The 15243-nt window shown below is 40.9% G+C and overlaps 1 protein-coding gene across 2 annotated transcripts in view; it reads right to left on the bottom strand.

Moving 5' to 3' along the window:
* Positions 1 to 6481: 6481 nt before the first annotated feature.
* The window catches only part of AIG1 (androgen induced 1), a 122350-nt gene continuing 113588 nt past the window's right edge, over positions 6482 to 15243 (bottom strand). For both annotated transcript variants that reach the window (XM_008494069.2, XM_030448316.1), the window contains 2 exons: positions 10177 to 10340; positions 6482 to 7141 (listed from right to left, as the gene is read on the bottom strand). In XM_008494069.2, the coding sequence (XP_008492291.1) occupies positions 7104 to 7141; positions 10177 to 10340 (202 nt within the window). In that variant the 3' untranslated portion in view covers positions 6482 to 7103. The remainder of the gene's footprint in view (positions 7142 to 10176; positions 10341 to 15243) is intronic.

The following is a 15243-nucleotide window of genomic DNA, read 5'->3' on the forward strand; positions in this document are numbered from 1 at the left end:
GTCAGTACACATGGGCAGCTGCAACCAAGGGTGCAGTAAAACCACCTTTGCAACCCTGAGAGCAGTGGCAGCCAGGCACTTGACTTTACAAGTGTCCTTGATTTAATTGTATCACAGGCCATCCAGTGACCTCTTCCTAAGCTAAACCTACTCAGTATCGTGGCTCCCTTCAGAAACTCTGTAACACTAGAAAGAGTTGGAATATAATCATACCACTCTCTCTGTATATATGCTTCTAACTGTGCCTATCTCACCAATGGGTCTGACATAAAAGGTTATCACCAATATACTGTCACATCCTTATGTATTTTTTCTCAAGGCCTGGGATTTTACATGCCCTGCTGCCCTTGGCAGGGTGTCTGACACCATTTCTATGCAAGGGTTGGCCTTAGTAGCTCCTTCTCTAAGGAATGTTCCCAACATTCTGCATAACTCTGTGATCCCACCAGAGAAAGACCAAAACCCACTTTGATTGAGTGTTTCTCTCTGGACTGGAGATGGATCTAGCCTTGGGCTACACCTAAGTGTAATGATTTTTCCAACCAGGTTATTTTAGCTTCTCTTGGTCTTCCTTCTTTGACAGCTCCTCAGAGCTGCCTCATGAGGACTCACAGCAAAGCGTTCCTGCTGGTTGGGAGAGGCTCCCAATATCAGTGCCAAGGGATGTCCTTTTTATAACTGTCTGCTGGGGACAAGTCACATTCTGATGGTGCCAGCTTTTTATATATTTCCCCCCACCCTCATTCCTGTTCTCCCCACCACTCTTCTCCAAGGTTCAGGGCCACTGTACAAAGTTTTGGTACCTTCCCTTTCCCCAGGTAGGGTGCATGGAATTATTTTGTAGTATTTCTTAATGGTTCAGATGGGATTATGTCTTCAATGAGTTCCTGAGGTTCACCTGGGTTTGAGAGCCCACCCTGCCTCTGTGTACTCCAAGAAATAACCATTCAAGAAATTCCTTCTTTACAACTTGTCCCATGGTGACTCTTGGCCAGACTGCATACAGGTAGCTGAGGTTCCCTATTATCATAATTTTTGCTGCCTCTCTAAGTATTGTGTGCTTAAATGCCTCTCCCTACTCTATGACTTAATAACACTCCTGCTCTGTTAAGGCACCTAAAGAGAATGGTTTGCAGCTTAATTCCAGTATCAGAAGATGGGTGGCCTCTCCCTCTTTTATCCCCTTAGAACTGTCGTGTAAACTTAGAAACCAAATTGGGAACCCTTATTAAATAGGAGCAATTTATTCTGCTTTACAGAGTAAATGAGCTAAGACAATTTTATGTAGAAGAATAGCCAGGCACTGCCTTGCCTCCAAAATGAAACATCCAGAAATGCAGTACTGCACAGTACACTGCAGCCACACATTGTCTCAGCTGCTGCAGGCCGGGTGGCTGGCAGCTCATCAGCCTTACTCGCGGAGGAAAAGTGGGAGCAGGAGGAGCTGACAGCTCATAGTTATGATGAAACTACTGCCTGTGTCAAGAAAGAAAACTTTCACGGAGACTGTAACTGCCATTTAACACCTGACTGTCAATTTTTTGCTACGGAGTATCATGTGTGTCTGAATGTACATGTGCATGTGTGTGTATATATGTATATATATGTCTGCTTAACTTTTATCTACACAATATACATAAAGTGTTGATTACCATCAGCATATTACAAAAACAAAGAGATGTTATGTCCTAGTACTGACTGTACCATAGCAATCTCTATATTTAGAATGCACACTAAGGAGATACTTCTCCAGCCTAATGGTAGATGCTTACTTTTTAATACACAAGCTATATATAAACCACTGAACTTGAACACCATGACTAACTACAATACAAACTACATGAAAAAATGCTATTTTACTTCTGTCTGATTTTACACAGTTCTGTGGAACAGCATGTAGCTCCTCCAGTGGGTCACAGAGTCTGTGGTCTACCTTTCAAATTTCTCTACTGGCATTTATCGTGTTGAAGTTCAAGTCTGTTTGCAGCTGTGGTCTGAACAAGAAAGAGGCACTTAAGGGAACAAGACTACAACTTACTCTTCTGGGTTACAATAAAATCCATTGATTTGCATGTGTTACTTGAACAAAACAGAGCACATATTTTTAAAAACTAAAATTGCTGAATTTGGACAGTATACATCAAATACATTTGATGTTTCTGTCTGTAAATGGGATGGTTCTGTGCTTCTTAGGGTTACTTAGTTATATAAGCAAGAGGAAGTCACTATATGTAAAAAAACCTGTTTTCACCCTAAGCACTAAAACCTCCTTCATTATGGAATTAGAAGCACTACAGAAAGCATCCCACCTGCAGTTCCACTTGCCTCCTCTTTCAGCAAAGCCCCTGCACTGAGAAGCATCTGTGCATGTGCTTTGAGTTGAGCATGCATATGAGTTCCTTTCTAAATATTTGTCTACAGCTTTTACTTTCCAGGCTAATTTCATTTGCCCTTTGCTCCTCTTGCCTTAAAGATGAGAGATATAATTACCCTTATAGAAAGCTGGCCCAGGTAGGAAATGCTTTTTTTCCTGGGTCTTCTGCAATAGTCAAAGCTGTATGTGCAAACCCCAGGTTTAATACTGCACACACTTGAAGATATCTGCACTTCTATGACATATATGATTATGCTGGGTCAAATACAATGGCCCAAATATGTAACAGAACTCCTAGTTTGTTGCCTCCCCTGCACCACCTGTGACCCCAGTTTAAGCCCAGTTTGGCTACAGCACCACATGAAGCTTTGAAACTCAGGAGCAGTGCAGAGCAGCTGGGATATCCTAGTGCAGATGACCTCTTCTACTGACATGTGTTACGTTTTGAATAGATGCTTGCTTTTGCTGCTGCAGATGGAAAATACCTGCCACCAACATTTGCTGCTGTTCACAGAAACACAGGAACATGAAAAGCATTAGTAGCACAACTTCTCCAAGACTGCATTCAGAGGCAGCCCAACTTACACGTCTTCTACTGCTTGCTCCTTTACTTCCAGGACAGGAACACCAAACCCACCTCAGTGATGCTAATCTCAGGTTGATGGTCTCCTCGGGACTATATTTGTAACTGAACTTTTAGATTAAGACTAAACCGATATGATTTTAAAACTGTAGCAAAAGCTGGCAAATTATGGCAACCTCTTTGATACTGAGAGGTATGGGAACGGTGCATGTATGTTTTGGGACAGTTAAATGCATGCATTAAGTGAGGATGAGCTTTTTAAAGCCACATAGGGGATACAGTCAGATTGAAATCCATGGCAACTCTGAGGGTAGACTTTCTAACCAGCCTTAAAAAAAAAAAAGCCCTTTTTTGTGTCCTATACCAAGTCAACGGAGTTCTATTAAGAACTCTAAGTCAGGCATTCAAGAGTGAGGTAATGTCAGAATTAAGGTCGTCTGTTCAGCCTTAATTTGGCCTCTTGTAAGTATGAGTGATGATATTGCCTTTAATTAGATGATCACACAATATTTTTTCCTAAGCCTCATTCATAACACATGATGGATGGTGCTCATCAAATGATGAAGCTGTATTTTGTTTTTTCCCTCTGGTTCAAGGTGTGGCAGCTTGCCTTATTTACTGCACGCTATATTCTTCTCTGACAACAAAACTAATGATTCCTTTGCAGAGTTTTCTGCGTGGTTTATCATTACAGCTGTGACATACTAAAAAAACATTACTAAATTAATTTTACTGCAGTCCTCAAGGGAAAAAGCTAGTATTCTTTCACCTGGTTATCCATCTAGAACCTATTTTCATTGCTCCAAGCTTTTCTTCCTTCATATTTGATCCAGACAATTTACATGGGAACTAAAGTCAGGGTCCCCATCTGGTGTATTTCTTGAGTGGTCATTCCTGAAGAAGGTCAACAGATCAGGAATAGCAGGGAAAATCCTGTTCAGATGCAAGATGGACCGTTCCCAGATCTGATAAACACTTTTGAAAATTACCTGTGTAGTTCAGGCAAGTGCAGGCATACTTTTTCTAAAACTTGGACACAGACAACTAATGTTCCCCCATAAATTTCAAAGTATTACTAGCAAAACCACTATCCTTCTTCCAAAGACTAAGTTCCACAGCAAGAGAAAAGTTGAGAAAAGTTTTCCTGACTTGCACTTGGAAATGAATGACTTGTTCTGACCAAAAAATAGGGTTTTTTTCCACCAAAAAAAAAAAAAAAAAAAAAAAAAAGGTCTTCCAAGAGAAATACCTTTCAGGGACAATTTCAGGCAAGATGGTTAAAATCTGGCAAGCTTACAAGTGACTTCTACTTTAGTCATCACTCATCCATCATCTTTCTTAAGAATGATGAATTGTGTAATTCTAAAGGGAATGAACACAGTCTAGAAGAGTGCTCTCTGGGTACACAGGCATGTAAGTTATTTATATCATGGATCATACATCATAGGCTGGATTTAATGCTTTAAAATGTTTTTTACTTTAAAATCCATGATTCAAAGCTCTTAGGAGGTGGAGAACTTTTTGAGATCTGAGAAGAAAAATTGAGTTCAAACCTTCTTGGAATATTATAAATTTCCACAAACCAAATTAAACCAAACACATTTTGTGTCACATAAATTGCCTTTGGCTAACATCACCAACCTCAAAGGCTATTAACTACAGTCTAAGTTTGGTAGACTTATTTTTTTGAGGTGCTGAATATTCACAAGTTCACAGATGTAAGGGATGACATTTTTAAGTGTCCCTATGCTGTACCTCTGAAAGGGAGTCTTTTTTCACTTGAACACATACCTATGGATTCAGCTACACAATTCTGATCTCTGGTGTTTCTGTTCCCTTTATACTCTTTATACATTTCCAGTACCACCTAAAATGACATGATACTAGAAGAAAAACCTACCATGAGCAGGCGTAAAACTTACTGAAAAAGGAATCTTTCCATCAACAGCCAGCTTTTGAGATCTCATTCAGTGGTGCAATAAATATAGCAGGGACATTGAGAGTGTACCCTAGCAGAATGTGCACAGCTGGGTGACATTTTGACATTTCTTAGTTTTTTCCACCAGAATGAATTCTTGAATTCAGTGAAGGAAATTTAAAAATTGGCAAAAATCTCCTACCCTTAACAGCAGATCACAAGCTATCCAAGTTCTTCAAATGACAAACAAGTCAACGGGTTTTGTGCTTTGGACTCCCCACCATAAACTGCACTTGATAATCTCCCACAACGCAGTGTCTGTCACTGCTGCTGCTGCTGTTGAAAGTACAGCCAACTTTCTTTAGAATATTCTTTGTTCACCAGTACCTTCATATGCTACCAGAGCTTTCAGAAGCAGTGACTTTAAACATTTCCTAGCTCACTAAACATGACTGAATCAGTGTTTTCTTTCCTTCCTGAATTCTGTTACAAATAACAGACACCTCATCACCTCCAATAACAAATATTTATCACAACTAAGCTGTAATTATCCATGGTAGAGTAACCATGATGCAGTATTAACTGTGCATACTCAGGTCCAGTGGAACATAACATCCCTCATGAAGGCCCCCTTAGGGTACAGCTAATTTGCTTCCAGCTTCTGCTCGTTTTCTGTGTTCTGTCCTCTCCCTCTGTGGGATGATCAGAAGAGCTCCTTATTCTTTATCTGGTCACTTACTTCCATTTCTAGTAATTTGCCTAGCTTGAAGATTTCTGACCAACATGTTAAAAACTACTGAAAGGACAGACAGACAGTCACAAAGACAGTATCATCACAGGAACCTTATTTTTGAAGCAAATCAACAAAAAATCACAACTTGTGCATTGTTTCCTATGTGCACTGTTTCCTATGATTGTACATAAATACAAGTACATGTAAAAAATACTGTGGAGTCATGTAATGAATTGCATGAAATCAGTTTCCTCTTGAACTGTTCCAGAGCAGAAACATGGGTGTCATATTAAAATTCTGCAGAAATCCCTTTAATAAAAAAAAAATCACATGGTAGCATAAAACATCTTTGAAGTACTCTGCATGTGTTAAAATAAATGTGTCTGAATACATTTGTAAATAAATATGTGATGAGAAAGCCAGGACATTTGGATCTTAAAGTTACGTTTCTGTAAATATTTTTTTAGCTGAAAATTATTCTATTCCTTTTATTTTATTCTAGACAATTTTTATGCCAAATAGTATTCTTCCTTGATTGTCTGATAATTAAACAGAATCCTGTCAAGTCTGAATGATCGCTAATATTTTGCAATTGTATTCCTACAAACAGGCTTATGTTTAACTTAAACATTTGCTTATGTGCCTTCCTGAAGCTTAAATGCTCTCTCTGGCACAACGCAAATAGCTCAGCCCATCTATTGAGAACTTACATCTTGAAAATGCAGGATCAGGTCTTGTACTAGGAAAATAAGAAGAAAAAGCCACATGTAGAAATAATACCACCCACAGCTGATGCTGGAAAACCTGAAAATATGTAATTCAAATGCCATCAATGCACCTAGAATTTCAAGAATCAGCATGAAGAGACAGAAGCAGAGTTATAATTTGATCTTTTATTTAGGCCTGTTTAAGTTTAAGAAAAGTTGCACCATATTCAGATAGTATAACACTGCAAATAAGATTTTACTGAACTGATAAAATCATTAACGTTATCAACTTAAGGCAGCTGTTACATAGTGTTACATTAATATTTCAGTCAGATCGAATTCTTCTTCAGATACATTCATGCAATTAACTTCCACTCTATTTTTACACTGAACTTTCAAATTTATAGGATTGTTTTGTTTCCCGATATTAGACCTACCTGTTCAAGCCTTTCTCAAACAATACAGAACTCATTGTTCTTCTTGGCGGAAAAGATTTTCTGACTTATTTAATGCAAGGAATGCATGTTGAGAACACCATGGAGATAAATACATCTTATATGTGTATGTCACATGCAAGTATGAAGAACTAGGAATGGAGGTTGAAACATTGTTATTATTATCAGCTAAAATCCATTTCCCTCCATATAAAACCCCAAAATATCTTTGAACTGAGCAGAAGACCCATTAAACTTCCTCTTTTCCAAAAGATTCCTCTCTGTGCCAGCCTCTGTCAGGGATGAGAAATCTTCCATAGAACTATAAACAATTCTCCATGTTGCCTCTCTTCTTCATTCCAATTTTGGCCTTTCTTTTCTTTCTTCAATACCTGAAAAGATATGGAGACCAGCCTTTAGAAATCTCTGAATGCATAAAAATGAAGAGTTTACTTAGAAAGGTTCCAGTGCTTTAATCTTTCTTTTCCTTCTATTACTGCTGTTTCTCCCTTACTCGCTCACATGCTCTTGCATGTGTTACCTCAGCCTGGTGTGAACAAAAAGAGCATCTGCTCAAATGATGGCTGTGGTTGTCCAGTACTGAACCAGGCCATTTTCAAATCAGCCTGACCCCCTGCTTCACACTCAGCCTTTGACTGCTGCATGGGTCTGGGAACAGCTCGTTCCCTCACCTCCTCTGCTTACCTACAAGCAAATTAAAGTAAATAAAGCAAAATAAAGCAAATAAAGATGTTTATTACAGCTGCAGCTAGGCAGCCGCCTTTATCTGAAAGCAAGCTTATAAAACTGTGTTTCAGAATTCAATAAACGTACAAACCTCTCCCCATCTCAACACTGGACTTTTAACTATCTGCAAGTACATCTTCCTTTTTTGAGAGTACGAGAATGAAGGATCAGTTATAGGGTGTCTCTCTTCTTGTAACAGCCATGTCTTTCAGCAGTACCAGGAGGGCTGAGCTGAATGCAGGGCTCCTTAAAGAACTTATCCTTGCTGCAGGACTTGTCTCTCTTCTGTGCTGAGAAAAGTCTGGGCTGGGCAGCAGATTCTGTTTTTTCTGGCAATGAAAACATTCAGCTATTTCATGTGCCTGTTCTTGGACGATGAATTACTATTGGTATCTGACAAAAGTATTGTTCTTGTGACTAGGCCCTCTCTGCCAGACATCTCAAACACAAATATTTCTTTTGGAGGTTTTCAGGCCTGCTGCATGCTGGAAAAGAAAGACTTCTGAGGACTGAAGGGAAAAGAGAAGCAATGTTTGAGAATGCTGGGAGGAAAAGCCAGTCACAGGTAAGATCACCTGCTGATGAAATACAAACCTAGGTGGTAGGTACACTGACAGTGACTTAGAAAACGTCGGTAATTAATGCCAATCTGGGAAAAATTAAGACCCATCTGCAGTTAGAAAGCACAACTGCAGAACTGCCTTGCTGAAAGAAGCAACACGGAAACAAATGGGTCTGCACATTGCCAGCAACCCCAGTACAATGGCCCTGGGTGTTGCTGGCAAACCAATATAATGAAGAGCCACAGCTGAAAGTTTAACAACCAAAACAAGAGGTTGGGTTCAAGAGATTATGGTGGGTTCACAAGGCTGCTCCAGAGCCAATCTTGAGTCTTCTCAAGCAGCATTCATAAAGAATGCTGGAAGAAACTTTCCCAATAGTTTTACATGAGCTGTTTTATTAGCCTTTTTAAAAGAGTCTCTTTCCTTTCTTCTGAAGCACTATACTGCAGATGCATCAAGTAGTTTGGCAGGAATGCAGATACCCTCAAAGCTGTGGAAAGACACTGGCTTGTACAAAGGGCAAATTTTTCCTTGCCTACCATGTTTGTGGTTTAACTTGGAAAAACTAACTGCAAATCACTTTGTCAGTAGTGAGGTTTTATTTAATGCATCTCCAGAGGAAAAGGAAAAAACTTCCAAACCCAAACAACTCCCTCTCACCCCAGAGATCTGCTCAAGGCAGACTGCTTTCATTTGCAAACTTACTGCTTAAAAGCGCCTTTTAAATGTAGGCTTTTCAAATAATATTTTCCCAAGTTCTTCATGGTGCCAGACTGGCATTATTTGCATGTCAGCCATTTGTGGCATGCCTGCCATATACTTCAGATTACATTTATGCAAAGTGCTCAAGCACAGCAAACCAGCAGGTGACTCATGGCATTTTCTGGTTTGCAAGTGCCTGAGCCACAGATGACTTGGGATCAATATTCTTTAACCAAATCAAGGAAATTATGGAGAGGACAATAAGGCCATGGTCATCCTTGGAAGAGATTGGAAGAATGACCTGACTGACAGCTCCTCTTGGTGGAGGTAAGAACATGTGATACTTCACCACATTATTATTCTTCATACAGGACTAAGGTCAAGTGAAATTATCCCTTGTGGCTGCATTTTTTAGAAACCTCTTTCCTAACAACTTTAATAAGTTAAACAGATATGAATGTAACATCAAACTGAGGACTGAAAACCAGGCTTGGACACTGTGATAAATGATTTCTGGCTATAGAGCAAAAGCAAGAAGACACTTTATTCCTGGCTGTTCAGATGACCAAACAACACATAACACTGTTTTGAGGTTCTGGCATTAGGTTCTATCTAGTAGTAGAGAACTTGTTAAAGGAGATTTGGGTGTGCAGTAAATTACCATTTTAATTTGTGTTGTATTAGGCAATGCACATGGAGTTTCTCAAAGAGTGTAAAGTGTGTTCTATATGGTCCCAATGTATTATGGGCCCAAAAAATGTAATGACAGAATTCCCATGGATCATGGATTGACTACATTTGTAATTTGCCACTATGGTGATTATGAATGCTGCTTGCTTATTTCAGGCAATTTAATGAATGAAAAAAATCTATCACAGATTAAAGGACTCTACTTTTTATATTATGTTTGTCTTAGTTTCCTTTTTCTCTCTACTCAGCAGGACATCCTAGGCAAGGCAGATGATGGAAGAGTGCATAGTTATGTTTACTCTGTACTAAGGTGATCTTTCATCCCTATTATTTTACTGTCAAGAACAAATTCTTTTTCCTTGAGTAAATTTATAAGCAGAATACACCTTATACATGAAAATGCTAAACAAATATATTTCTTTTTCTAATTCTAAGATTACCATTGGCAGCATTCCCACAGAATAATACTTTATTCTTGTTGCTTTCAATGGGTCCGTCATGTAGTAAACCAAAGTAGTAAACCAAGTGGGTTTTAAACCTCTCAGGTAATTGCCAACAACTCTTAAATTAGCACTGGAAGTTGTAATAAAGACTACATATTCATAGCTCATCATAGTCTTCAGCCTTTGGTTTTGCCTGCTTAAAAACCTTCTCAGCTTTAAGGGGAGCATACTCAAGTTCCTATGGTATATTAAATGAGTTAATATTTCTAAAACAATACTCACATTTTTGGGTATCCCAGATGTAGTTGTTCAGGACCTCCCCAATCAAGTAGAATATGTTAATTATTACAGTACCACCTGCAAAAAAGATTATTTTGGCACCTGGGCTGAGGTGCTCAAGAATTGGGTACACCCACACTCCTGTAACATGGTGAATCCAGAACACCCTGAAACGAAACAAAAACAAAAACAGAACTTGGGCTATTGGCTTAGCTACTGTAACCTGAAAAGCAATTATTTGAAATTACTTCAACTTGCAACTGAACTGGAGCACCTGGATGACATCCACCCAAAACAGATACCCCAAATGCTGAAACTATGACTGGTTTCCCACACTCCTACAGCTTTGTTTTATATTTAATATGAGCATTCAGCCAGTTCTCATTTTTGATGTAGGCATGTATTTCCTTCCTGCATTTATAATTATGAGGAATACACCCCCCTTATTCGTCTGGCAGCATGGAAACTGCAGCACCCTCTGTTCCAAGTAGGTTCTTAATCCAAAGAGCATTCACGGTTCTTCAGCCCAACTCTCTGCTTTTTTGCAGCATCCTTCTTTCATTTTGTACATGCCTATATGTTTCTGCTGCTTTTCCTTGCTACACCTGGCAAGTACATCAGGTTTTGGGGTTGCCAGAAACATATGGCTCAGCTTCTCTTTGAGAGAATAATCTCTTCAGCACCTGTGTTTTAGGTTGCTCATCCTTTTTTTTTCTTTTTCCAGTTTCCTGGTAACATTTGGGATCTAATTTTTCTAGTTTTTCTCTAGGTAGGATAAACATTAAATAATAATAAAAAAACCCTAAATGAAACTACCTCATCAGTGAAATTCTGTCCAGCTCCACACTCAAGACACAGTAAAGAAAGGGATGATGGTGGTTTGCTAGTGACACAGACATTTTTAGTATTCAGCTAGAATGGAGATTGTTGGTATGCTAACTCAAGAGACAGGATACTGGTCTTACTAAAGTCTGAGGGAGCACTCCAGGTATGTGGTTTTGCTGTTTGTGACTGCAATGGACACCTTTAACCTCAGGAGGGACAGCTTTTTCATTGAGATCTGACATGGTGAGTGGTGAAGTCAGAGGGAACAGAGTGACTCCATACATTCCAGCAGGTGGAATCTAAGAAAGGCAAACACTGCAAAACTGCAGGAAATTCAACAAGACTAAGCGGAAGGTCCTACATCTGGGTCAGGGCAATCCCAAGCACAAATACAGGCTGGGCAGAGAATGGATTTAGAACAGCCCTGCAGAGAAGGGCTTGGGTGTGTTGGTTGATGAGAAGCTCCACATGAGCCAGGAATGTGCACCTGCAGCCCAGAGAGCCAACCATCTCCTGGGCTGCAAGAAAAGATGCGTGGCCAGAAGGTCAAGAGAGGTGATTCTCTGCCTCTACTCCTCTCTTGTGAGACCCCATACGGAGTACTGCGTGCAGTTCTGAAATCCCAGACATAAGAAGGACATGGAGATGTTGGACCGAGTCCAGAGGAGTGCCACAAAGATTTATCTGAAGGTTGGAACACCTCTCCTATGATGACAGGCTGAAAGATTTGGGGCTGCTCAGCCTGGAGAACCATAGAATCATAAAATCATTTCCATCGTCATGGTTGGAAAAGACATTCAAGATTACCAAGTCCAGCTGTCAGTGCTACACCACCTTAACCACTAAATCATCTCCCAGAGAGTCACATCTATCTGTTTTTGAGTACCTCCAGGGATGGTGACTCCACCACATCCCTGGGAACTTGTTCCAATGCTTCATCACTCTTTTGGTGAAATTTTTCTAAACTAATTTAATCTGAACCTCCCCTGGCACAACCTGAACTCATTACCTTGTCCTATTGCTAGTCACAAGGGAGAAGAGGACAGCACCTGCCTCACTACAACCTCTTTTCAGGTAGTTGTAGAGTGCAATAAAGTCTTCCCTCAACCTCCTCTTCTCCAGGCTAAACAGCCCCAGCTCCTTCAGCCTCTCCTCATAACACCTGTTCTCCAGACCCCAATCAGGATTGCTTCTCTTCTCTGTACCCTCCCCAGCACTTTGACATCCTCTGTATACTGTCGTGCCCAAAACTCCACACAGTACTCAAGGTGCAGCCTCACCAATGCTGAGTACAAGGGTAAGATCACCTCCCTGGTCCTGCTGGTCAGACTGTTCCTGATACAGGCCAGGATAACATTTGCCTTCCTGGGCACACTGCTGGCTCATGTTCATCCAGCTGTGATGATCCAACACCCTTAGGTTCTTCTGTGCTGGGCAGCTCTCCAGTCACTCTTCCCTGAGCCTGTAGCACTGCTGGGGGCTGTTGTGGATGAAGTGCAGGATCCAACATTTGGCCTTGTTAAAACTCATACAATTGGCCTTGGTGCATGGATCAAGCCTGCCTAGATCCCTCTGCAGAACCCCCCCTACCCTCAGGCAGATCAACACTTCCACCCAGTTTAGTGTCATCTGCAAACTTCCTGAGGGTGCATTCTATCCCCTCATCCAAATCATCAATAAAGATGTTAAGCAGGAGGGGCTCCAGCACTGAACCCTGGGGCACACCACTCGTGACCGTCTGCCAGCTGGATTTAACCCCATTGACTGCAACTCTTTGGACCCAGCCTTCCAACCAGTTTTTTATCCATTGAAGTGTGTGCACAGCCAAGCCATGAGCAGCTAGATTCTCCAGGAGAATGCTGTGGGAAAATGTGTCAAAGACCCCTCTTAAGTCAAGGTAGACAACATCCACAGCCCTTTCTCCATCCAGTAAGTGGGTCAACCTGTCATAGAAGGAGATCAGGTTAGTCAAACAGGACATGCCCTTTATGAACACATGCTGACTGGACATGATCACTTGAGTGTTATGCATATACCCCATAATGGTATTCAGGATGATCTGCTCCATCAACTTCCCTGGCACTGAAGTCAAACTAACAGGTCTGTAATTTCCCATATCATCCTTCTGTCCCTTCTGATATATAGGCTGATTTAAAATCTGCCAGTACCTCTCCAGTCAGCCAGGACTGCTAGTAAATGATGGCAAGTGGCTGGATGAGCCCATCTGGCTCCATAGATTTGTAGACATCTATATGGTGTAGCAGGTCACTGACCATCTTCTCCTAGATTGTGGGGATGCCATTCTATTCCTGGTCCCTGTCTCCTAGGCTAGGGAGTTGTGCTTCTTCTTTATAAGTTACTGTGTTGCTAAAGACTGAGGCAAAGAATTCATTAAGCACCTCAGCTTTTTCTGTATCCTTTGTTGCTATGTTTCCTCCTGCATCCAATAGGGGATGAAAGGTCTCCCTGGTTGATCTTTTGTTGTTAATATATTTATAGAAAATTTTCTTGTTGTCTGTCACCACAGAGGCCAGATTAATTTCTAGCTGGACTTTGGCCTTTCTGATTCTCACCCTGCATAGCCTCACAACATTTTTGTAGTCCTTGTGAGTAGTCTGCCTCTTTATTCAAAGACCATGAATTCTCTTCTCCCTGAGTGCCCAACCAAAGCTCCCTGTTCAGCCAGGCTGCTTTTCTATGCCTCCAGCTTGCCTTACAGGACATGAGGATGTCTGTCTCCTGTGCCTTCAACACTTCCTTCTTCAAGAGCATCCAGCCTCCAACCCCAGAAGGTTCTGGGCAGACCTTACAGTGGCCTTCCATCACCTGAAGGGGGCCTACAGGAAATCTGGGGAGGGACTTTTTATAAGGGAATATAAGGGGAACAGTTTCAAGCTGAGAGAGGGTGGATTTAAATGAGATATTAGGAAGTAGTTTTCTGTGTGAGTGACGAGTAACTGGCACAGATTGCCCAAGGAGATTGTGGCTGCCCCCTCCCTGGCAGTGTTCAAGGCCAGGTTGGATGGGGCTTTGAGCAACCTGGTCTGGTGGGAGGTGTCCCTGCCCATGCGGGGGGGTTGGAACCAGATGATCCCTTCCAACCCAAACCACTCCATGATTCTGTGAAACAACTGAGCAAGTATCATGGAGGCTAACTGGGAAAAGTCCTCATGGAGACAGGCTGGGGCTCATGAGCTGCTGGGTTCTCTTCAGTAACATAAATCTCTACTTTTCTGACCCATTCTTTGAGAGAGAAGCTCACAGTGAAACACAGCCAGAGAAGACTTGGCAGCTGCACAGACGATTACTGATGGGGATTTCCAAATCCATATATTTTGCTTCACTTACTCATACTTCTGTTTGTTTAAGGAAGAGTTGTGATCACTAGATCAACAGTGAGGGTACTGAAGGGCAGACACACCAAAGTCCACTCAAAACTGTTACCAAAAATCCCTGTCACGTACAGAGTATCTAATCCTTGTTTAACTATTCTCTATTGCCCTGGAAATGTACGTGGTTTTCATAGCTTCCTTCCTCCTTAGAAAATCTTTTATTACAGCCAAATCCTTAACCGAAGGACACTTCATGCTGGAATTTACACGTGTCAGTAAATTAATCTGCATGGTGTAAATGCAGATTTAAAACCCTTTCTCCAAATTACTTCACATATGGCAAATGATCTCTGTACTTTGCAGTTATTTTCCACACCATTCTCTCTGTCAGAATTAACCTGACAAGATAAAGGCACCTGTGAAAAAATAAAGGGTTCCTTTGTAACCCATGGTAAAAGGGGATACCATGTTTCTCTTAATGAAAGAAAAACATGGGACAGTTGAGTAGAAGGCAATGGGATGATCACTCCGAGGTTGCCTTAGAAGAGTGTGTCTATTATTGCTTAAAGTTTTTCAGTTTCATTTGCTTTTCTTTATGATAATTCTGTGAAAATCAAGCTCCAAGAAAAAGGCTTGAAAAATCAGCCAGTGCTTCTTTTTCCCTTTTTTTTTATGGTGTGATGAAACTTTCTAGCATGATAAAGTACCTTTAGCGAAGGGACTTTTCAAGGGACCTTCTAAACTGCATGTAGGTAGCCAACTTCATGAATCAAGTAGAACTGGCATTTACTAGAATGCATGTATGCTGGGAAGAGGAAATATTTTTTAATCCAGCCAACGGGTTGGTTGGATCATGGATGAGTTCCAGCATGCCAGCGATCTCTGGTTAGCTCAGAGACTTTGAGTCCAGCTC

This window comes from Calypte anna, chromosome 3 (genome assembly GCF_003957555.1).
Source record: "Calypte anna isolate BGI_N300 chromosome 3, bCalAnn1_v1.p, whole genome shotgun sequence".
NCBI classification, from domain to species: Eukaryota; Metazoa; Chordata; class Aves; order Apodiformes; family Trochilidae; genus Calypte; species Calypte anna.